At 38.2% G+C, this 25,339-nt stretch overlaps 1 protein-coding gene across 2 annotated transcripts; it reads left to right on the forward strand.

The window, feature by feature from the left end:
• Positions 1-838: 838 nt before the first annotated feature.
• PARD6B (par-6 family cell polarity regulator beta) lies at positions 839-23,776 on the forward strand. Of its 2 annotated transcripts, XR_012676276.1 has the most exons (4): positions 839-1,152; positions 5,805-6,027; positions 15,160-20,286; positions 23,220-23,776. XR_012676276.1 is itself a non-coding variant. In XM_075166532.1 (3 exons), exons 1-3 carry the CDS (start codon positions 1,087-1,089, stop codon positions 15,987-15,989), a joined length of 1,119 nt encoding a protein of 372 aa, XP_075022633.1. In that variant the 5' UTR covers positions 839-1,086; the 3' UTR covers positions 15,990-22,248. The 2 variants fall into 2 exon arrangements, 1 of the variants encoding a protein (XP_075022633.1); XM_075166532.1 differs by lacking the exon at positions 23,220-23,776 and having other exon boundaries at positions 15,160-22,248.
• Positions 23,777-25,339: the final 1,563 nt, after the last annotated feature.

A 25,339-nucleotide genomic window follows, 5' to 3' on the forward strand; every position in this document is an offset into this window, starting at 1 on the left:
TATGAAAATAATTGATCTATCTCAGAATTAAACCAATAAACAAGGTTACCTAAGACAGCCTCTCTGACATGTTACCAGATCCTGCAATATTATTCGTCGTTAAAATGAAAACAAACTCCACTTACATCTTTATGCCCAGGATGGGTGCACAGATGCATCCTGGGAATAAGAGAGTTCAAACTTTCAGCCCGATCTGGACTTAATACAATAAATAAACTAACATAATACATAAAGTCGATACATAAACTAACACTGGTGCACTTTCCTTGTTAAATTCGCAGGATCCCAAGATGCCTGAGGTGTCTTGATGCCACCCGCCTTCAGGGCAGCCTGGCACAGAGGCTGCGAGGCGCCGAGGCCTGGCGGGCTGCCGGACCCGCCTCCCCAGCGCTATGAGAGGGCGCGGCGGTGCGGGCTAGAGGCTCCCCGCGGCGAGGGGCACAGCCCGAGGCCGGGCCAGCCCCAGCGCAGGGGGCAACGCGCTGAGGCGCCTGAGGAGAAGGCGGAGAACCGCACTTCAGCCACCGCAGCCCTGTGTGTACACACCAGACCCAGCTACTCCAGGGCAAAGGTTGCCGAGGCACATCCCACACCTGCTCCCTAGGAGGGGGGGGGGGGGGGGAAGACTTCCTTATCACGCAACAGCTCCTCCTCCTCCTCCTCACCCGCGCCGGGCGGCCGCCTCCATCTTGGAACCCCGCCGAGCCAGGCGCAGGTGCGCGGCCCCGCTCCCCAGTCGCCGACTGCGCATGCCCGCCAGCGGCAGGTGCGCGGCCCCGCCCTCCGCCGGCAGGCGCCCCTCCCTGCGGCGCAGGCGCTGTGGCTGCCCCGCGCGGTTGCCCCGCCCCGCCCCCGCGGCTGGCCGCTGGCTCGGCGGCGCGGCAGGTGCCAGGAGCCGCCGTGGCCCCGCCCCCTCCCCCTGTCTGAGGGCGGAGGCGTCGCGGCGGCAGGAGCCGGTGGAGCGGCCGCGGTTGCCGGGGGCAGTTGGCTTCGGGCCGCGCCGCTCGCCCTCCCCTTCCCGCAGTGAGCTCGGGGGCACCCGAGGGAGAGAGAGGAGAGAAGACGAGACACCGACCCTCCGGCGGCATGAACCGGCCTCACCGCGGGGCTGCGGGCAGCCGGGGCCTGGGCACCATGGAGGTGAAGAGTAAGGTGGGTGCTGGCCACCGCGCCTGAGGGCCGCGGGCGGCGGCGGGGCGGGAAGGAGCCGGTCCGGCCTGGCCCTGCCCTGCGGGGGCGTCTGGCCGTAGCGTCGCTGTGGAGAAGGGCGGTGAGAAGCGGAGGGGCGGTGAGGGGACGGGGGCAGGGAGAGCTGCTGACTCACCTGCTGGAGGTGGCACCGGGGGCGAGGGGCCGGTGGTGTCCGCTGGGGCACGGCCCCGGTGTCGCTTGAGCGCCCCTCGGGCCGCCGGGCTCGGGGAGGCGGTGGTGCCCGGAGTGCGGCTGGGGGCGGACTCCCTTCCCCACCCGCCTGTCCCTGCTCCAGCCAGCTCCCTCTGGTCTCCTCAGGCCGCTCAGCTGTTGCCAGGCTAAGGTGGTGGGAGTTGGGTGGTGGTGTCGCTTACTGGTGCGCTGTCTGCAGGGGGGAAAAAAAGTATTTTTGAAGTGATTTAAAAAAAACAAGTTAGTGGAGTTGGCCCCTTAGTTTCTGCGTAGGCTAAAAAACATACAGATGTTCGGGGAAAGTTTGGGATAACTGGGCCAAAAGAGGTGTTTAGAATCGTAATTCACAAACTCCAAAACCTGTTCTTCGTCTGAGTTAGAAAAAGAGTACATTTGTTTAACTTAGTGACTGTTTCCGTACTACTTTTTTTTATTTAAGTTAGTGACTATGTGTTTCTGTACTTTTTTAATTTTTCATGTGCTGGTTAGGCAAAGTCTTGCTGACGGAACTTTGATGTTCTGAAAGAAATTACATTTTTTTGTTCTGGTTTATATTTGTAATATTTTGTTGACATGTCATTCTGCAGTTAACAATTGTGAAACTGTTGGATGTGCAGTATTAGGTGGAGTGTCGAGCTATTAGTTAAATAAATGTATGTAACTTGCCTTTTTCATTGTCTAGGCAAATTGCAAGTGCACCTACATGGGAATGTGTTTTCTTCCATTGGTAGAAAAATATATCCCTTGTGGGCTTTTTTAAAACTGGTCTACAGTCTGTTTTCTGTATTCTGCACCTCCTTTTCCTGCTAATCAAGTGTTACAGCAGCAGTATAGGTGAAGCAGTCAGGACTTGTGTTGTGTGGTTTTTTTTAAGGATAACATATCATAGTGCTGAAGCTTCTAGAAAATGTAGGGTTGGTCTCTGTAGCTTGAATGATGATGATTTCCTTAAAGTGTTAACTTAACTTTCCATGTGGACAAAACCAGAAAGCACAGGACTATCTGGTAGCCATGATTTCAAATACTAGTTAAGCATAGCTGTTAGTGTGGTTGGTGAAGTCTTTTTTTCATCTATGCTCTTGTAAGGTTGAAAACAATCAGTACAATGTGTTTATAAACAAAATACTTGTTTCCTCAGCCCAAAACTCTAGGCTTACTGTTCCCCCACTGTGTGTTTTCCTTCATTTAAAATATATCTAGGGATTACCTGTGTGATGTGTTCTTTGGTGTCTGTACAGAGAAGTGTAGAAGTTCTAATGAATAGGGATGGTCTCTTAAGTGCATATTATGAAGCAGGTTTCAAGGCATTCCTAGAACTACTTGTCGCTAATGCATTATTTAACAGCACCTTGATTTAATATATCATAAGAGTCATCTTCCTTTTATGAAAATAAGCAATTCTAAAGAGAAAGAAGAAAGGCTTGTGTGGTAGGTGGAGGGGACCATTACTGTGGAGTGGTCTAGGCTTTGAAGGCTTATCAGCGATGTACAGCTTTTTATTTAGATATTCCAAATCAATAATTGTGCCCCAACTAACAAAGCTGTGCCAGCACAGCCCAACTATGGTTGCAGTTATATGAGCAAAATGCTTTTGCTAGTCTAGTTTATTCAATTTGGGTAACTGGTCTGAACTTGCCCTGGGGAATCCCTGTAGTATATTAATTCCAGTTAGCCCTTCATAGAAAATTAAATTTTATACCCCAAGCGAGAGTTCCTGGTGATAGTATGAAAGCCCCAAAATAAACTTCTAGTTCTCTATACAAAATTCAGGTTTTCCCCGCCTCTCTCTTGACTTGGAATAATATTTTTTTTTAGAATGAAATCTAATATACTGATAAGACAGATATGGTTACTGTAGTTCATGTTCTATCGTTGCTGAGACTTACAGTATAGCAGCAGTATGCTGTGTTACAGAGGACTTAAAGATGTCTTTCATAAGTAAGTCTTACTTAAGTGAATATCTCTAGTAACTTCCTAGTATGTTGGCATAGCTTGTACTGTGTTTTTTGCCAGATGAGTTAGCAGTGTAACAGCATGCATTTGTAAAGAGCTCAGGTGGCAAGAAGCCTTCTCAAGTTAGTCTCTTCCAATCTTTCATCTCCTCTAAACTTGTAAGTTGTAAGTGCAGCCTATTAATAGAATGGAGGGCAACATTTGGTACAAAATGAAATCATTTCAGGGGGTTAAAATAAACTCTGAAATTGCATAGTTTTGCTGTTGTCTTTATCTGCTTTATAATAGTATTGAGCATATGGCAGACTGTTTGGAAATAATAGCTAGATTATTAATCTCTTGGTGTTTGCACCAACTATGTATAGAATCCTGTGGAAAAAATAAAAATCACACGTTTGAAAATCTGGCCCTTTGTATGGTTGCTGCAATAGGATTTAACTTTTACTCCAAATTGAGAGTGAGGTTGTTGGCTTTTTAAACTTTTATTACTGAATTATGTTTAAACTACGTAATCTTTCAAAGCCAAACAATTGAAATTGATGCAATGCATGGACAATTCCTGTGGCATTCATACTTCACATAGCTGAAGAAAGATTTGAAAGACACAGGATAAAGTCTTTCACTGACGTCATGATTAAGCATGCTGCTTCTGACGTGATGAGAGTTCCACCTGCAGGCTTTTCTTTGCTTTTCTTCTAAGTATGTATGAATCATTCTGCCGTATTGTTAGTTAATGTTACTGTAATTGGAGTATTTCTAGAAGAGGAATGTTCCCAGATAATTCCTTTATTTGAAACTTTTGAAGGAAGGTGGGGTGTTGGAAGGTGTAGCTTGTTTTGCTGTGCTGTGTTTGAGTTAGCATGGTGTTAATGTGCTAACAACAGGGTCCTTGTCTCCTTATTTTCATTGCCTTGTTTGTATGTGAGAACTCTAAAGCTTTTATTCTCCAAAAGGCTGTAATCAAATGTGCTGTAAAGGTTGGTCTGGAGGTAATGTGCATCTACTGTGTGTAACATATACCCAAGTATGTGATACTGAGGCTTAAACTTTCAGTCAGTGAGTGTTTTGTTCCATGTGCCCTTCTGTTCTGCTTAAAACTAAACTTGCTAAAGAAATTCTTTAGTCTGTTCACTAAATAGAATTCACAAAAAAAGCCACCAACTGACTTTTTTTGTTTGTTTTCTATTTTTTAATGATTAGTTTATTACCCTTTTAATTCATATACAAGCTGGTCTGCTCTTAGTAACCTGGGTGGTGCTGCTATCTCTTAATTTCTTTTAGCATCTTTGGTGTGTTGTGTGTGCTTAATATGGAGGTTTTGGAGTAACTTTTATCCAATATTCTGTTTGCTTTGGGTCCTGCCCATGTTGGGCAGAACACTATAATTTTACCAGTTATGCTTGCTAAAATTACAATTTGTCTACATCAAATGCTTAGTCTCTTATTTGTACCCAGTTTAGTCTTATGCCTACTACCACTGCATCATTGCTAGCATTGTTTTTTAATAAGTGTTTGTTATATAGGTGATTTAGGAGATCGAAGCTTGAGTGGACTAGGAAGCTGGATTGTTTTTTTGTTGTTGTTGAATGATCATACTGACTAAATGCAAATCCTACCCCTGAAAGTACAGTGCCAGTGATTAAATGTTTTTTTGCATATCTTCTGAATCTTGTCTGTTTTATACCCTGGATGCAACCACATTTTAAAAGACTATGCAATGAAGATTTGAGTCTTGATCATGCAGGCAAATCTTCTGAATGCTCTTAAGGAGTAGTGGCTGGTTGCCTCCTTTATATCTCTCTTTAGGCAAGAGCAGAATTGACTTGAGATCAGCTCACTAAAGCTTTACTGCACATAGTTTGTACTGAAAAGCAGCAGCCATATTTTGTAGTCTTCAGGTCAAAGTGGCTTTTTCATTTCTTGTCCAAACAACCGGGAATCTGAAAACTACTCGGTCTTGCATACGTTAACCATAGCTGTATAACAATCTATACATACCGTTCTAAAGTGCACTGAAATTTCTTTGAAGACATTCCAGGTAGTCACATACCATAGGAGGTTAATTATAATCTTGTTTTTGAGCCACCAACATCAGTGCTGGGTATGAATTCTGCCCCTTACCGAGAGCATGGCTGTTTCGTAAGCATGTAAGAATCTGCAATTATTTTTGCACTAGTTTGTCACCTTAATGCTAAGCTCCCATATTAGTGAATGCTTTGACCTAAATGGAACAATGAAAACAACTTTTGAGTATTCAAAAGTACATGTTCTATCAAGACCAAAATTAGTTATAACTTTAGAAAAAAGAAAAAAGTTTAAACTGATCTTTTTATGCCACTTTAAAATTATTGGTTGTAGTTTTTAGTGCACTTTTAATTCCATAACATTTCTGGTTTAACATTCAAATAATTTATTGCTTGAGGATGTTAGATTTCCATATTAATGATGTAAGATATGTTTTGTTGTAGTTTGGAGCAGAATTTCGACGATTTTCTCTGGAGAGATCCAAACCTGGAAAGTTTGAGGAGTTCTATGGATTATTGCAGCATGTGCACAAGATACCAAACGTTGATGTTCTAGTGGGATATACGGACATTCATGGAGACCTGCTGCCTATCAATAATGATGACAATTATCATAAAGCAGTTTCCACAGCCAATCCTCTACTCAGGATTTTCATTCAGAGAAAAGGTAAGTGCACTTGAAGTCTGTGAATCATTTGTTTATCCAGTTATACTGTGTTGCAGTAAACGGTGTGACGTCTGGAGGAAAAAACCCTTCAGTCCTATTTCATCATGTTGAATTCCATAATAATTATGGATCATGAAAGGTATTCACAACTCATCTCTCTTGCAAGAGCTTCCTCGGGCAACCTATTTATACTTTGTACTTTTTTGCTTGTATTTAGTTTAGTTAGATAAAGTCAAGTTAAATCTCTAGCACATGCTTCTTTCTGGTTTTATGTAAGCAAATGAAAATAAACTTTAAATCTCTAGGGTTTTCTGCTCTGTGTGTTGGATGCCTTTCACTTAAAAATTAAAGACTAACTTTGTAATAAGCTACTCCTATCACGCTTTCCTAATAAAACATCCTGAAACTTTCAAAATGACAAGCTTATTTCAGTTAACAAACCTCAAATGTGAGTGCTGCTCAGTTTGTTGGTTTGCCTTTAAAAATAGCATGTCTTCTAGGCACAAAGTTCTGGTTGTCTTTTTCTAGTGTCTGCTTTTGTTCATGAAGGAGAAAAAAAATCAAATTTGAAGTTATATTTGTTCTTGTCCAGGGGAACATATTCAATGTATAGAATTGAAGGGGAGAGGAGAAATCCAGTGATGTGATTTGAAATTGTTTTAATCCAAAAGAAAACCTGATTTCTGCACTTGTTGGTTTTCTGCTTACTTGCGTACAGGTGTGAATGTGCATGCATTGTGTGTGTGTGTATATATATGAACACATGCATGTGCAATTCCTATCATAAGGCAGTCAACTGATCTTTGAATAGTAGACGACTATTTGCTTAGCTATTTTATAAAGACGTGCACTGTTTCTGGTTGTTGCTAGGACAGGCTTATTTTCCTTAGAAAATACTTGGGCATCGGAAGCTTTCATCAACTTTCCCACTCCAAAAAATGAACAAGCTCCACAACAGCCTGACACAAAAGCAATATTCAAAAATAGTGTGGCTGCTTGCCGGCTGCTGTGTTGCTGGCAAAATGTGTTTGTTCTGTTTGTATTGAGGAGAGTATAGTCTAGTAAGGCCTATGTTTTCAGTTCTGAATTGCCAAGGAATGAACTATTTGCTTTACTAGAACCTAGAGGTGGAAAAGGTCTATGATTCCATTTAATCTCCTACAGTAGCCGTATGACGAGAACAGATAAGCCACTTTGTCAGACTGGGATTATTGAGTTTATATTTTAACACCATATGTTTTTAAATTGTTACTAGTGTTACATGTTTAATGCTGACTGTTACTAGTGTTACATTTGTAATGCTTTATACCTTCATTGTACCTTTATTTAAAGCATGATGGATTATTTCTTATTACTCTGGTGTTAAGAATTGGTAATAGAATTGATATAAGGCACAGAACTAGAAATAAGATTAACCCACTTAAGTTTATCATGCCAAGAATTGATTAGCAGGAAAAGCTATGTAGAAAGTATCAGTTGTCATCACCTTCCCTTTGAGACTAGAGTCTTCTGGCTATAGAGTTTTAGGGAATAAAGGACGCAGGCTGGCATCTGAGTCCAGCACTTCCAGCACTGTACTTTGTTCTGAATTAGTTGTGACCAATTTGATCACTTCTGTTGATTAAATTGAGACTTTGATTTTGTTAGCATTTTTGCCGTACAGAATAGAGGTTTGCTTAATGGAAAATAAGGAAATAACTTGATTCTGTATTTTGTATTTTATTTTATGATAATTTGCCTGTAACTAAAGCTGAATTGCAGGAGTTAGAGGTGTGTCATAATTTGTGCAGCATAATTCGTTTAGGTGTGATTAATTCATCCAATTGCACAGATCTTTATTGGCTGTACCTCTGAAATTGAAAATCAAATGTCTGAACAAATAACCTGCTATTGATGGGGCAGCTTTGATCTGTGCTGTTTTGGAACTATAACTATTAAGTCACACAAGTTACTTTTCCACCTGCAAGGCTTCTTGTGGCTTTCATATGTTCTTTTAAATCATCTGGAAAATTTCTGTGGGTTTTCTGATGGAACTTTGCCTTTTTTTATATTTCCAGCAATAATAGTTGGAAATTTAAGATCTTTGGCAGAAAGCCACGGTAGGGAAGAGAGAAAGTTTTTGCTGTCTTAAAAGATAGGAAATTTTATTATACTGTCTTACCTATTCAGAAGCTACATGCATTTGTGGAAAGCTAACATAAGGTATGAGCAGACTACAATAAAATCTAAGGTAAATAGTATTAACTTAGTATATTGCATCCAAAGAACACCTTAAGGGGTTGAAATGGGAGCAACAAGATGCTTTTGCAATGTTATTAATAAGTGACAATTGTGATAACGTGATTCCGAAATTTCAGAGGTTTTGTTATGCCAGAGTAAGCACTCTTCTCTTCTGTTCGATTTTGACTCCTAATTTATGAAAGCTAGAAAGTTGTCTGTCCTAAGCATTTATGTGTACTGGTTAATGTGGTAAGAAACATAGAAATCCTGTAACGAAATCAAATCACATTATTCCCCTTAGACTCTTCTAATTGTATTAACTAAATTACTTTAAAATATTTTAAAATGCTCCAGTGCTAAATCTAAACTGGATCTTGGTATTGCACAAGTCGAGAATGGCTATCAGTTTGCGGAAAACAGTTGCTTATTGGAATTTCATTCTGCATTTTAACAGATTAACAGGTACTGTTGACATCTGGAATTTAAAGGTTAAACTGATGTATCGTGATTAAATCCAGATGTATGGGAGTCGCTCTGTCTGTGAGAAAAATCTTACTGAAGATAAAATGGTGTGGGGTACATAGTCCACAGAGGCCCTGAAGGGCAGTTCGATGTGGGGGACTTTGCATTGTAAATACAAGAATAATAGAGATGATAACTTAACAAAAGATACATTTCATTATAATGTCCTTAAAAATCACTTGCAGGATATTAAATTACAATATACAACTCCTGCAAGTTCTTCATGTACATGGCTGTATATAGTAAAAAGTGGGTTTGACTAATTCATTTGTGCCTCTTGAGATAGACTTTTTCCACTGAGAAGCTTTATTTTGGTGAAAAGTAAGAGGAGTTGGCTTTTTAAACAGCTATGGAATATCCTAGCTATTCTGAGTCAATTTCCTAAAAACATAATTTAGTTTCCTAAAACCATGTTTTGTTATAACTTGTGACTAAATAAGAGACAAGATTTGTTGGGACTTACTTAAAAAATGCTAAATTGCATCTATATTCAAATGTACTAATGATTTGGGGGTTTTGAAAACTTAATTCTTGAGGAGTAACTCTACATTGCTTTGCAAATAGATCAGGAAAACATTTTAGATATGTCTTGAACAATGTTAAATTGAAACCGTATTTGGCATTTGTGGGCTTTTGTTTTAAATTTCATGTAATAAGTATATACAGATTGGTGCCACCTTGAGCTGGAAACTGCTGGGGGAAGAATCATTCTTGCACTATGTGGATGTTCTCCTTAACACTATCTATAGTTAACACCTTGTCCTTTGGCTTTATGCCAAAATATTTCCTGCTGCAGCTTTAAACTGATTAGCTAGGTGCCAGAACAAAGATGCTTTTGTGCTCGAGAATATTGCTTTAGAAAATTTGTTTAGCAGTGGAAGAGAGGTTAAACAGAGTCGTGCTGCTTGGCTGAGATTTGGAGAGGAGTTTTCATCAACCTTTCACTGTTTCTTTTTCTCACAAATTATGTAACTTTAGCTGTATGTCTTAAGGTTTGTGCTAGTTTTAATTTTTAGACTACTAAGACTAGTTGCAATGCAAAACAACTACCCTCTGGTGCTTTATAGTTTCTTAAATGTTTTGACATATGGTTTGCAATTTTGGGATGCTTTTGTTTTAACATGTCATGTAACTTAAGAAGTTAAATTTCTAAAAGCAAAAGCACCAGCTCAATGTTAAGATTCCTGATTGTATATTTGTCTTCTGAAAGAGACTTTTAAAGTTCATGTCTCTTCCAATAAATGTTTTCTTGATCTTAGTTTTTGTTTAAAAAGCACTTTTGAATCTGTTAGTTCACGTATCGATATATTTACATAATATTTCTTTCAAAGTCAGTCCTTTTGCAACTGATCTTCATGTTTCTCTACTAACATTGAAAAAATTGATTTGGACAAAAGTTTTAAGTGTTATCAGCTGGTAGTTGTGGGAAGGCAAGTTGGATGATGATTTTTGTGAACTCTCATTTCATGTTGGGGAAGTAAGTTTGAATAGTTCTAGATCTAACTGTTGGGTAAAGTGTACAAACCTACTGTGATCATTTGCAGGACACAGTAAATCTACTTCTTGGATGTAATAAATGTGTATATGTTTGTATACCTAGTACATGCCTGTCCTGGTTTTGGCTGGGATAGGGTTAAATTTCTTCCTAGTGCTGTGTTTTGGATTTAGTATGAGAAGAATGTTGATAACCCTATCCCAGCCAAAACCAGGACAATGCCAAACTTACCATGTAGGCACAGAAGGCCTGACTGGCAGGAGAGGGATCCTGGTATGTGGCCTGCTATGAAGGTGAAGAAGCTTTACAGCCTGCTGTGGCAAGCTGGGAACATCCAATATTATATACATTTGGTATGACAGAATGTGTAAAATACCAGATACTGTCTGATTCTTTGACAAGAATCTGAATTTGTGCACTTTGAATTTAAGGAGAAAAACTCAACAACTGAATACCTTTTAATGTTGCAATGCATGTGGAAGAGCACTAGTAAGAAAATCAATACTGACAATGCTTTGATACACTGTTTTCCTGTGTACTGTTTCTAAACCAACTCTTGTATTAGAAGTGGTAGAAGACTAGTGCTTCACTGGTACCAATAAGTTAGTACCTATATCCTAGAGTTTTCATCAGCAACTTGCACTCTAGGACAAATAAATTGTGCATGTGCAATTTTCCTATTTTCTTTAGATAAGCTTACTCTAAAAAAAAAGCGTAATATGGCTTAAGGTCCGAACAATATGGAACTAATCAGTTGAAATGCTTCCAACTTACTTATTGGCTCTCTGAAGAACTTCCCAAAGAACAGAGCTCGTCTGGAGCAATGTGGTGTTAAATGCCTAGAAATATGTCACCACTACAAACCAAAAAGAAGTGAAGCTTTTGAAATGAGGCAAAATGACATATCTTGTCCATGCAATGTCTCTCTGGTCCTTGGAATGTTTTTCTGTAGTCTTGTTGAATTTACCATTGATTGTGCAGCCTTAAAACCAGAGTTGTAAAGTATCAGAGATCTACACTACTTAGACATGCACTTCACAAAAAAGTTTTTACATCATTTTTAAGATCACTAAGATGCATACCAGCTGCTGGGGGAGGGGGAAATCTATGACCTAAAAAAGTAACCTTTGCACTCATTAACATTCTTAATTCTAACATTCAAGTCACCATTGTGTCTATTGTTTGTCTAAAATCTTCACCTATACTATCACTTTCTTGCTGTCGTGTTAGTTTGTATTTAGTAGTAAAATATATTTAAAGCAAGACCCTTCTGTCTAGTATCTTATTTCAAAATTACCCTTTCCAAGTTGTTTTGTAAGCAATTGTAGTTCCAAATAAAAGAGAGAAGCTATTACGACTCATTGAATTGCAAAAATCCTCCCAATGTAACAACCAGATGTCTGACTTGAAACTGGTTGGATGGGTTGTCAGTAGAGATAAGGGCAAAACTTCTCACACTTTTTTCTTTGATCATAAGTTTTAAGCAAACATTAAAATAATTGCTCCATGTTGTCTGAAAAATCAGTCTGTTGGTTTTCAACAACGGAGTACAGGATTTTTAATGGTTGATCATCAGTCAGATATCCAAAAATGCATTTTACAGAGAAAATGGTAACTTTGCATTTTTGGAGGTGTTTAACACTTCAGACATAGTCCACCTGCTACATGCTTTGGTTTGGGAGGTTGGATTGTTTTTTAATCAACTTCAACACAACTGACTTAACACTGAAGGCATCTGAAGAACAGATTTTAGGCTATTTTTAAAGCCTTCTTGCTTGATGTTGACATCTAATGTTATTTTAATTTAACCTTAAATTACTTTTTTTTTTCCTCCTTAACCTCTTTTGCTGAAGAACAATAGTAATTCCATGCTTTTCTGAGAGAACCTTTCAGACTCCCAAATGAACTAAAAATTATTTCCTCTATTCTATACAATTATCTAATTTAATGTTCTCAAGCATAGCTTGTGTAGATTCTTCTGTTTGCTTCTACTTTCCTACTCTTCCTTGTGCAATTCATAGAATCATAGAACAGCCAGGTTGGAAGACCTGGAAAGATCATCTGGTCCAAACTTTTATGGGGAAGAGAGCCTAGATGAGATAGATTATCTAGCACCCTGTCCAACTGCATCTTGAAAACCTCTAGTGATGGGGACTCCACTGTGTTCCTATGGAGGCTGTTCTAGTGATTGATTGTTCTCACTGTAAAAAAAAAAACAAAAAAACCAACAAAAACAAAACAACACAAAACAACAACAACAAAAACCAAAAAAACCCCAACAACAAAAACAAAACAAAAAACAACCCAAAACTTACATTGAGATGAAACCTCCCAGTGCAACTTGTACCCATTGCCCAGTCTTCTCCATGTGTCTTTGTCCTCTTGGCAGCCACCCTTTAAGTACTGAAATTCTATGGTGAGGTTCCCCTTGAGCCTTTTCTCCAGGGAGAAAAGACCTAACTCCTTCAGTCTTTCCTCATAGGGCAGGTTCTCCAGCCCTTTGATCATTTTCGTGGCCTTCCTTTGGACCCTCTCCAGTCTGTCCGCATCTTTCTTGCATTGTGAGGAGCAGAACTGGACACAGTACTCGAGGAGGAGCCTGAGAAGTGCTCAGCAGGGAGTTGATCACATCTCTATCTCTGCTAGTAATGCCCCTGCAGATGCAGCCCAAGGATCCAGTTTGCCTTTGCTGCAGCAGTGCACGGCTGAATCATGTTCAGCTTGTCCACCAGGACCCCCAGGTCCCTTTCAGCAGGCTGCTCCCCAGCTGCAGAGATCGCTTTGGTTATCTCATCGCAAGGACTTTGCACTTGTCTCTGTTAAACTTCATACTGTTCTTGCTGGCCCAGTCCTTGATTTAGCTTCATTTTTACCTGCTGATCCTAGGAAGGCAGGGAAACAGATTTTGCAGAGGCTGTCTCAGTGGGTGAAATGGGAGAGAAAAGTCCCCAGGATGCTGTCAATATGCACTTTCTCACATAAAGTGAGAGCACTGTGGGGTGTCTGTGCTGAAGTAACACGTGGAATAATTTGTGCTAGTGCTGCCTTTGTTCATTCAGTAACTCTTGCAGAAACACCAGTCTGGGTGGAAAGATGGCCAAATCTGAGAAACGGTAGAAGTAAAAATTAACTATGCAAGGTGGATATAATATTCTAGAGAGGCATCCATGTCTTCCCAAAGTAACTGAGATTGTCACAAAAGTGACTCCAAAGTATAATATGGCTGTGTAGACTTAGCTGTCTTCAGAAATAATTCCTGTTTGTGTCAATTAAATTGTTGAACAACTTTATGTGTAAACTTTGATAGGAAAGATGTTCTGTCTTTAGCAAACAGCTTTGCCTCCCTTAAGGTGTGATTATATTTTTAATCAAAAAATATTAAGAAATGTAAATGAGGCCATCATCAGGACACATTTTTTTAAACCATGTTAATGAACTATTTTATTACTATTGTGTACTTACAAGGTGTAAGTTTATAATAAATCCCTTTGGTTTTTTGGTGGCCTAATTTACATTTTTTTCTTTTCCTGTTGTCCTTTATCTTTTAGAATGCAAAGTCCAAGCCTGCCTTAGTAGACCAATCATTCTTAAAAAAACTTGTCTTGATTTCAGCAGCCCTAATGTTTGGGGAACGGAAGGGTTAGTATTACGTGTTGGAATAGTGCTAGACTATTGCTTCAGAACTACTTTCTCTGTTCTATTTTGCTTAAAGCATCTGAAGAGTCCAGATATAACTGGTACATTTCAGTATATTTTCATCTTAGCCTAGAAGAAAAATCTTCTGACTTACCAACTCTTGCTGTGTACTTTTTTCATCAGCCATAGACAACGCTCCTGAAATTTCGCACTAGGATAGCATTTCTGTAGTTATTTCAATTCACAGATTGAAATGTATAGCAATTCTTTTACTTTCTTGGCTGTACCGATGGCATCTTAATGTGATAATACAAAGATATCCCAACTTCTCCGAGTCCCAGGGTTAGTGCAAATCAGTTCTGCTTGATTTTTTTTTATCCGTTGCAGAAAAATATCTATGCAACGTTGCAAAAATACAAGTGTAAATCCAAGGAAACTTGGATCTGAATGTTTTGGTTCATTGTTTTTGGAGAGTTACAGCATATTAAAAAGAAAAATGGAAGCTTCCTTTGGTAAATAGGCATTTCAGACATCAGAATTGCTTCTGCAGAACATATTTTCTTTTCCATTAGAAGTATTTGTATGACTTGCATATGTTTTCTTTTTTTTAAATTTTAAGCCATTTGCATACTTCTGTATCAAATTGTGGCAGTTACAGCATTGCTTGTATGAACAGTTTTGCTTGAAGTATTTGTGTGTAAGATCTCTTTGTTTCTGCTCCACAGCCATTTTACCTACATTGCATGGGGGCAGGGAAAAGAGTGCAGAATGGAATAAGCTTTCTGGAGTTTGAATCCAGGTCACTTGGCTAGCTTCCAGGAACTAGGCAATAATAGGCATGCTGGCTGCTTTCCCTTTTTCATTCTTTCTTTTCCAATGATCTGAAACCTGAGGAGAGAAGACTAACAAGTGGAATTACTCTGAATAAAATTAAAATGTTTCTAGGAACATACTCCTTCTATTCTAACCTTTTCCTCAAGCAGCTAGAATATAGTTCTTTGTGTCTCTACTGCTGCTAACTTGCTTTAATTTTTTTTGTGTACTGTCTTTCCTTTTGTAGTAGGAAACCAAAAGTATTACAAACTTTGAATCTCATAACATTAAAGCTCTTGTTTCATGTGTAGAGAGAAATGTTTCTACTATAGCAAGCCAGAAACCTTCTAGATTAGGCATTTCATTCTGCTAAGCTAAAACATGATAGCAATGTGATATGGACCACATATAAAGTGATCTAATCATCAATGTGCTATGTCTTACAGAAGATGCGGACTACAGTGCCTTTGGTACGGATACTATGACAAGGAAGAAAAATGTCTTATCAAATGTGTTACGTCCAGATAATCACAAGAAGAAACCACACATTGTCATTAGCATGCCACAAGACTTCAGACCAGTGTCTTCTATTATAGATGTAGATATTCTTCCAGAAACCCATCGTAGGGTACGACTTTACAAATATGGAACTGACAAACCCCTTGGATTCTATATACGAGATGGCTCTAGTGTCAGAGTAACGCCACATGGATTAGAGAAAGTTCCGGGGATTTTCATATCTAGGCTTGTCCCTGGAGGTCTGGCTCAAAGCACAGGCTTACTGGCTGTCAATGATGAAGTACTGGAGGTGAATGGAATAGAGGTTTCAGGAAAAAGCCTTGATCAGGTTACAGACATGATGATTGCGAACAGCCGTAACCTGATCATTACAGTAAGACCAGCAAACCAGAGAAATAATGTTGTGAGGAACAGTCGGACTTCTGGCAGCTCCGGTCAGTCTACTGAATCTAGCCTTCCAAGTAGCATGCCAAATATTTTAGCAAATTTCTTGCAAGGAGAAGAGGAGAGCGATGAAGAGGACATTATTATTGAAGATAGTGGTGAGCCACAGCAGATTCCAAAAGCCACACCTACCAGCGAAAGCCTAGAATCGTTGACACAGATTGAACTCCTCCATGAGCCAACACAAAATGGATTCCTTCCTTCCAGTGAGATGAACTTGCATCATTCAGCAGGCAGCATTAGCATGGAATATGAAATACAAGATCCAGATCACAAGTCATTAGAAGAAGATGGAACTATAATAACGCTATGAAATTACATTGGTGTACTTTGTATTAAGGATGCCATACATGTTTTAATTTGGCTTAATATGTAATACATTTTATACCTCTCCGAGCACTGCAGTTAGATTAAAAGGAGGGAAAAAAGTAAATACAAGAAGTTCAAAATTATGTAAGTTGACTAACTTCAGTTAATTCTGCACTTCAATGTAAATACTTCACAAAGATGGAAGATAATTGATAAATGACTGAAATTGGATGAAGAAAATTTATATTGAAAATGAAGGATAGCTAAGAGATGGCTGTGAGCTTTCTTTTAAAGGTACTTGATTTTTTTTTTAATGCAGAATACTACTGGTTCTATAGAAGTAAACTTCCATTACTGTGTGAGGTTGACTATCTAATGTACTGTGGTTTCATGTTCATCTGAAGTGCTGCTTACGTATGACGGAGCTGCTTTAGCCACTTCATTCCTGTTCTGGACTGCTGTTTAGCCAGTAGAGCTGTTTGTGTGGCTCTGTGTATGAGGAAGCTGAAAAATAAGCAGGAGGTGGGGTGGGAAAAGTTGTTCTTGGTTGGTCTAGTTCCCTGACTGACACATTGAACAACAGGGATATTGATAGCGGTCAGCAACTTGACAACAGTCAGGATTTGAAGGTGGGGGCTTCTGAAGTTAACTGTTCCTTTGTAAGTGAATGTACAACCACGGGCTCATTAGTCATGCACCTTTACTGTTTTTAATGGCCGGGTAAGCTTACTTTTAGTGACTATGATTTTGAAATTCAAATGTGAAAGTCTTAAAATTTATGTATCAAAGACCTGTTCTCATTTTAATTTGCAGTATTTAAGGATATCATTGGATTTAGTTGCTAATTCCAGTAAATTTCAAAGAAATCAAATGTAAAAATGCTATGGAAATAACATAATCTGTTAAAATCACAGTCCTTGTAGAAGCTGTAAAGATTTCTACTAGGAAAGGTTTCTTGTAGTGAGTCTGAATTATGTAAGAAGTTACTTTCTTCAAACATAAACAAGTTAGAACAGCTTAAATTAAATCCCTGGATTAAAAAAAAGTTTTAAATCAGAATGAGGCTTTAATAGAACTTGCTTGAGCCATGTGATATTAAATTATTCATTATAATGAACTAAACTGTAAATGCTGATCTTTCTGTATACCACTGGCTGGGTGTTTTGAATATTATAAAGTTGCTATACGTAGAACAAAATACTGATGACAAGTCCTGATACTGCAAGGGCGTACGTATGTGTGTAATCAGCTGCAAACTTACTAGGAGAATTGCAGGGAGAGGCTGCTGGCATTCTTTTTGCCCTTTCCCCTTTTAGAATCTCCCACTTTACCACTTTGGCACTCAGTTCCCAACCTGACCCTTCTCTGGCAATGTAAGTTGTGGCAGGAAAATGAGAGGGGTACTAATAGGGTGGAGAGGAGGATGGATGGAGCTTCTCACCAGGGATCCAGCAGTCTGTGTCAACCTCTAAGAAAGAAGTAGGATGCTACCAGTTCTGTACTGTGCTTACCAGAGGCAGTAGCCTAGGTTCTTGGAAGCACGTTTTACCCTGTGGGGAGATATGATGAGTGGAAAAGGAGACTAACCCCTTTCTTTTTTTTACCCTCAGTCTATCTTGAGGAAACATCTACCTCTGGTAACTTTACTAACAAGAGACTTAACTGTAAGTTTAATGTTAAGGCATCTGTAAAAGTCTTTATAGGAGATCAGAGGCTAAAACTATTTGTTTAAGATTTTTGTAATGATGTAAACAAAATTGCTTCAGTTATTACTGCTGTTTAATTTTACTAAATGCAAATTTTAAATTCATATCTCATGAACAGTAGTATATTTGAGCCTTCAATACCATTGGAGTTCAAGTCTCATAGATGTCAAGAAAGGTTATGTTCATGCCTTTTTTGATTTATGGAGAGTTGGTATAACAGACAATGGCACTCTGCAAATACAGGTTAGAGTTCTGCTTCGTTGGATTTATTTATGGTTTCTTCAGTGTGCGTATGGAGAGGCCCTGGAACCTCTTCCAACATGAGCAAGAATTTTGAAGTATTTTACTTATTTTGCTAATAATTATTAAAAATGAAGTAACTACATCCACTTAGTGTGAAATGAGGAAAACAAATGTTCATTCTGCAACATACAGATTTTAAATAGACATGTTTTCTGTCAGTGCTGCTCTACACTTCCTTTATTTAAGGAAGATTGTTTACTTTAAAATATCTTTTTTTTTTTCTTTATCAAAAGACTTTCCTTCCTGTATGAAATCATCAGTGGAGGGTGACTTTCATTTATTATGCTAGTTTGCACTTCTGTGCCTTTTGTTTACTTGAATGTATTGTGAATAATCAAAGGAATAAAGGCACTTGGATGAGAAGAGAAATGAGGTCCACAGATACAGAAAACGAACTGGTAGTGCACTTAATACAGGTGTAATGTTTTCATTCAGTGGAAATACATTATGGGTCTAATGTGGTATGTTAGTATTTTGCAGCTTGGATAATAGCTTTGAGCTATTGACTTACACAGGAGGGTTGGGTCTGAGAATGCTAGTGTTGAAAGGTAACTTATTGCTTAGGTACAAACACCCAAGGTTAGTGTGCTGCCAAACTCTGTGTGTTACCTAATCTGTACTTATAACAGATGCATGAATATTTTGAATATATATGCCAGTATTAAGGACTTGTAGAAATTTAACTAGAGTCCTACTCTAAATTGCATGAGAATTCATCTCTTAGGACCTTTCCTGCAAACTGATTAATATAAATGTGAGATAATATTTTTGACACGTCATGTTCTGTTTTACAGAAATTTGGTAACGTAGTAAAACTAAGCATTTGGGACTTCATAAAAACATTAAAAAATAAACCTAAAAATGGGTTTTTAAAAGTGTGTATTTACAGTTACAATGACAGACTGCACAGCATGTAATTGCTTAATGCTGCAGTTACCATAAAGTTTCTAAAGTTCTTCCATATCTTACTAATGCATACACTGTTAATTACAAAATATTTTAAAATCGTTACTTCAGGATGATCAACGGTTGATTATGAGTGGCTAAACTTAATTTTATATATAAATGGTACTGGGGTTCAGTATAAGGTTTTTTAAAATATGCCTTTCATTCACTACCTCCTAAATTTTTAACATCTTTACAATTTTCTCCTTGGAAGAGAATACTTAAAGGCTTGACTGTTTTATATAGATTTTATCTTTAGCTAAAAAAAAAAAAAAAAGAAAAAATCCAAAAGTCATAGTGAGGATGCTACGCATGATTGACAATATTACGCTGCTATTAATGTAATCTTTGTGTATCAAGTATCCTGTATATGTAAATTGTCTTTTCAATCCAGATTTTATAAATTAATTTATAAATATCCAAATTATTTCAAAATGGAATGGAAAACTAAAATTCCTTTGACTAGTGTTATGTGTTGTGTACATGCACAGTGGGGGGACAAGTCATTCCTTACTTGCGACTGGGAGATTTAAGTGCACCTTAATAGGAAAAAGAACAAATTCTTAACAGAATTAAGATGCATTTACTTTGAAGTTCTGCTATGGTACTGGATAAGTCAAGCCTAACTGTGAATCATATGTTTTTTTCCACAGCTGAATTAAATTTAGGACAATGTTCTCACAAGCTGTCTTTAACATACGTGTATTTTTGTGAATATTATGTATTTTCTAATTAAATTTTACTTGCAATGTGATTTTTACATGAATGAACTTGTTTAAAATGTCAAATATCAGTATTTTTCTTACAACTTTAATGTATAATGTACATTGGTATCTCACTGAATGAAGATTGATTTTACAAAATCAAGCTAGATGTAGTTGTATATTAGTCTTATATTTTTACAGACTGGAATAATAAATGGATATAGAAATAAAATGTTTCTTTCTCAATTACTTTGTCAGATAAGTAAAAATGAGGAAGAATCTATCCTCTTATTCTCAAGTGTGAAAGTAGATGGGCTTAATGTTTTTTTTTTCTCTTGGGCAGCTAAGTAGGCTCTGTTTTCATAGCAGTCTTAAATGTTTGCTTCCTCTGCTCCCTTCTCTGGAGCAGATCTCTAGACATGGAAAGTATGCAAGGGTTCAAAACATTTGTCCTTCAGTCTTGTTGACTAACCTGCGATGTGCTTATTCCTACAGTAGCTGCAAATAATGAATCTTATATTGTATCGCTTGCCTGAGGACTGCTCATAGTAAAGTGTAGGTCATGAGGCCTGGGAGATGGTTCCTCTTGCTCTGTCACCTTTTGTCAAGTGCTGCTGGTGATGTGGAGGTTTTCACTGTTACTGTAAGTATTTGTTATAACTGTCTGTATTAAAGTTTTAACTTCAATCCATTCCACTTGCAAATGTTTTCTCCCATATCTAATGCCTTAGCAGCCCTTGCAAACATTTACCTAGTGACAAGAGACTTGAGTTTTATTTAGCCCTTTTGTGTAGGGCTTTTGTGACTGCTGGTCTCGGGGCCAATCATATGACTTCTATTCTGTACCTTCCTTCATATATGCATGACTAATTTCATTTGTATGGTTCAGTACTTTTCATACTTGCCTATGTAGCTATGGGAAGGTGACAAAAAGACCAAGAACAGTACTGCAGTATCTTAATATTGGTATGCAGCTGAAAGAAGCCAGTCTACTTCATCTGTGCACTCGAGTCTGAATGTCTTGTAGCTGGAAGAAATTTCTTTACTTTGCACAGAAACTGATGGCTCACCCCTTTCCTAAAGGAATGCTGAAATTGGTATGGTATTCCTGAAATGGTGTAAGCTTTAAAAATTCATCCTGCCTGTATTAAAATTCAGGTGTAGTATTTTTCTAACTTCAGAACTTCAATCCAAATGCATAAAGCTCTGAAACTGGGAGAGATTTCCAAATTACTGACTCTTCCTTTAACACATGAATTGTTGTGGGAGCAAGTAACTTTCCAGTATTGTTGCTGAAATTTTTCAAGTATTGGATATTTTGAATAAATTAGATATGAAAAAATGAGAGGACCAAATCTGAAGGATTGCAGACAGACTGCAAGATTAGACAATAAAATGGCAAACAATTCAGTGTAGTTTAAGTGTGCATGTGTGGGGAAAAATCTGTCTTAATTTTGCATCCGTAATGATGAATGCCAAGCAGACTTGCCTCTCAGGAGCCCATCCTGGGTTACGATAGTTTAGTGAAAACATCAGCCCCATACTTGCTAGCATAAAAAAAAAAACAACTGTGTTAGGAAAGGAATAAAGGAAAAAACTGATAATATAATGTTACTGTATAAAACCATGGTTCAGCAAAGCTTTTAATATAGTGTGCAGTTCTAATTGCTTATTTTCAAAAAGGATACCGGACTGAAAAAAGTAGAGTGTCATCTGCATTATAGGATGGTTTAGTAGTAGAGGACTGATCAGCCTGAAAAAGATTGTAAAAAGCAATAAAGCTGTGTGTAAACAGTTTTGTATGAGGAAATTAAATATCCACAGATGGATTGAAAAAGTGCATTTGAATATAATTTCCACTTATCTACTTTGAGTTATTTGATTCATAGTGAATTTTATCCCTCTAAGAAGTCATTTGTAAGGAGGTCAAAAATATATTGAATCTAGAGGACACTATTTCATGTGAGGTATACTTCCACAGAATTAGTCTGGTGTTGACCCGAACCCTGCGAATGCATCTCCTTCAGTGTTCCTTGGCTTGGGACTGACGCTGGGTGTGGGGGGTACTTTCACTGAGGCAGAAGTGCAGCAGGAGTACAGACTATTTAGCTGGACCATTAGTATCCATTAACGTTTCTGTGCCTTCCAGCAAGTTCCATGTCTGGGAGAATTCGTCCTAAGTAAAATCCACTAAGAATCAAGGGGGTGGGTTACTGCAGGAGCAAAGATTAAGGAACTCCTCAGGAATGCATATATCTATGAAGATAAAGTAAGCTTGACAGGGTGCTTTAGGTTGTGCAAGAACTGAAAGAGTAGACTAATGCTAACATGGACCTGGACTGAATCTGCAGTGGAGGCATAGTGCAGAAGCTAATCTGGGACACTTTAAGGGAGTGAAACTAAAATGCATACTCATGCAAGTCAGCAACACTATTTCTACAAATCACTGTAATCCCTACTGGTAGTTTTTTTAAACTAAGAAACTAATTGTAAAGGAGGACTGTAACTTTCCTTACTGCTGCCTCCTTGAGGAAGGAATGCAACTGTTAAATACCATGCAATAATATGTCTGTCCTTTAAATGCCAAGAGTACTTAACTTTTCTCAAGGTGATGAGCTCTTAACGAGATGTTAGGACTTCAGTTATGTTATGAAATAGAAAACTCATGTATGGTTGCAGATACAAAGACTTTTCGAAATTTTGATAAGTAATCAATTGAAAATACTCCTCTCCTTGGTATAACAACAGGAGAAAGATTTAGACTAGTGCTAAATACCCCTTTGAAGTTTTCTTGTTATTCAAAACTAGCTGTGGCATTCTAGTTTCAGACTTGCCTGAATTACTTCTGATGAACATGCGTTCCTTGCAATACAAGTATCAATATTCAGATACTATTATGTAGCAATTGCATGTGGTAATGCTAGAGAGGAATAATCAGCTTCAAGGTAGCTTCATAAATGGCTTCCAATACTAGCATGAGGAAAAATGCGTTGGACCGTAACAGTATTGTTCTTGGATTTCGTAGAAGTATGCAAGAAATGGTACAGCTGGTTCTTGAAGAGGCGAGATTGTAGCCAAGATTTAAGAATTCAGACTCCTTGTGCAGCTATGATAGATCACTTGTGTACTTCCCCTCTCAAATAGGAGATAAATTTGTCTCTGAGGACTTAATGTAGTATGCTTGATTTTAAAAGTGCTTTAAAAATATGAAGCACAAAGCGATTTGAAGAAGTGTTGTGCTATTTAACCAGCATTTCTTACTACAGCAATTCAGAAGTGTTGCTAATAAGATATAATTTCCTGTCCTTCCAATTAACATTCCTTTCTACTTGAACTACCATTTTATTGCCTGATAGTATGAGGAAATACCTTGCATTTCATCAGTGTGAAAGACTTGTATCGGGCTCTGTGATGTTACATTTAAGAAAGTATATAAGAGCATATTTATTGCCCCCATGTTTGCTTTCCACAGGAGAACATGGTTCTTTTTCTCTGTGGTTCAATGACTTCTTCAGAATGCTTTCTTTTGAGCACCTGGTAATACCTAGTTACTGATACAGCACTTTTTTTTTGTAGTCACAGCTGTGTTGGCAATGCTCAGAAACAAGGAAAAGAGTTTGAGAGACAGATGAGAAGAGCAGATGATGTGAAAGGAGCTAGAGAAGGTAGGGACATCATCCAGTGCAGGGGTCCATACTTGTATAAAAACCATTTTATTGGTGTGGTTACAACAGTCAAAGCTGATGTGTATCATATTCTGGCATGTCTAAATCAGTTCTGAAAATAAGTGGCCTAGTTAGTCACAGCTACAAGACAAAATGGATATAAGAGTAAAAAGTAGGAAACATAGGAGATACACTAACAAAGGAGGTGAGCGTCGCAGCATATTGCAGAAAAGAATACTTAATTTTGCAATAGCCAAAAGTTTGTCTATTATATTAAGCTGTATAAGCTGGTAAAATAAAAGATACTATCTCTACCTGCAAGCCTGGCCTCTCTCTTTAGACCCTCATAGCTGTAACAATAACCTCTAGGAACAAAAAGGGTATCCCTGTTGTGAGACACTGGAATTCCTACAAGGCTTTCCTTTTTTTTTCTTTTGCTGCTTTGCTGTTGTTCTGGATATTGTGGACCCAGTAAAAAAAAAAAAAAGTGAGGTTCTCATCTTTCTGTTGGAGGATGCAAAGGATTTGGAATTCTTAAAATGCTGAAGAGAAAGTATTGAATATATAAACAGATTTCTCTGACTTTCTGAATGCTACATAAGGTTACATAAAACGCTTGGACTTGTAATTCAGAAATTTCAAATCCTAATAGCTTAAATCCCCTAATAACCTTGTTATTAAGTCTGCCCTTCATACTCTTTCTATCCTGTGGTGTAAAATGAGAAAAGTAGGTATATTTTGCAAACTTATGAATAAATGAGCTAAGACTTAATGCAAAAAACTACCTGCAAAAGATAATTTGGGTGTTTTATTAAACATTGAAATGCTATTAACTGTCTTCCAGAAATACTTCAGGTGGTTAGTAACTGGATCTGTATAGTGTAGAAAAATTGTTTGATTTTTTTGAGTCATCCTGCAAAGTTAGTATCTTGAAAAAAATGAAGTAGTTAAACATGTGGCTTTCCTTGTATTTTGACTGTGCTTTATACTGATAAACTGTTAGGATAGTGACTATAGAAGGGTTATCCTAACCTTAGAGCTGAGATGCAGAGGTCACAAAGCCATTTGGTCATAGAAACAGAAATACAATGCATGATCTGTTCTTTTTAGCACTGTTTTCTCTTGAGAGGTTTCCTCTACAGTAAATAATTCATGCCAGTGCTAAAGCTCACATGGATGGCATAGTCTATATCAAATAATCAGGAGGAATCTAGGTTGGTGCTACACTTTTACAGCACCTGCAGTATTCCCCCTGGCTCCTTGTGTTTCTTCTAAACATACGTCTTCGCGCTCTTCCTCCTATGATAGATAACTTAGTTTTGTAAGTTAATCTGTGATAAACAACAGGTTAGGAATATTTCATTCTGATCTGTTAAAGCTTCCCAAATACGCTTTCCAAATCTCACTGAAGTTTTATCTGCTGCATCTTTCCCTGATAGAAACACTTCTTTCAAAGATATGGAATACAAACCCTGGGGTCTACAGCATAAATGGTACCTGAGTGGCTGAGCAGAGAACACGTATACGTTGTTAACTCTGCAAATACATAGCACAGAGGCTGCCCAGACCTGGAGAGCTTCAATTGAAAGGAGAAGTAAAGTGCCCAGTGTTTCTCCTCTATGCAGTGCTGGTCAGTGGAAGATCAGGTTTTGCAAATACCTTACAATTTTTCAGATAAGAGGTTTTTAGTCACCACGAGCATAGCATAAGAGGGTCTGTCTGGTGCTATTGTCAGGATGACATAGACTAGATTCAGATCGCTGTGTCTGTCCCTACTCTTGAGGAAAGATTTGGGGAAACCCTGCAACCTATTAGCTCTTTCTGCTGTTGCTTCAAGTACCTCTTCAAGCCTGGCTGCTTTGATCTTCTTGGCAAACTACAGACTATAAATTTGGCATTTTCTTAAGAATGCTAAACTGAATTTAAATTTCTCCCATTATTCAGCAATAATTCGGTCTTATCCAAAGCCAAGAAAAGCTTTGGATGACAGTGCAGGCCTGTTGTGGCCTTCTGCTCTGCAAGCACTCAAAA

This window comes from Calonectris borealis, chromosome 17, assembly GCF_964195595.1.
Source record: "Calonectris borealis chromosome 17, bCalBor7.hap1.2, whole genome shotgun sequence".
Lineage (NCBI taxonomy): Eukaryota > Metazoa > Chordata > Aves > Procellariiformes > Procellariidae > Calonectris > Calonectris borealis.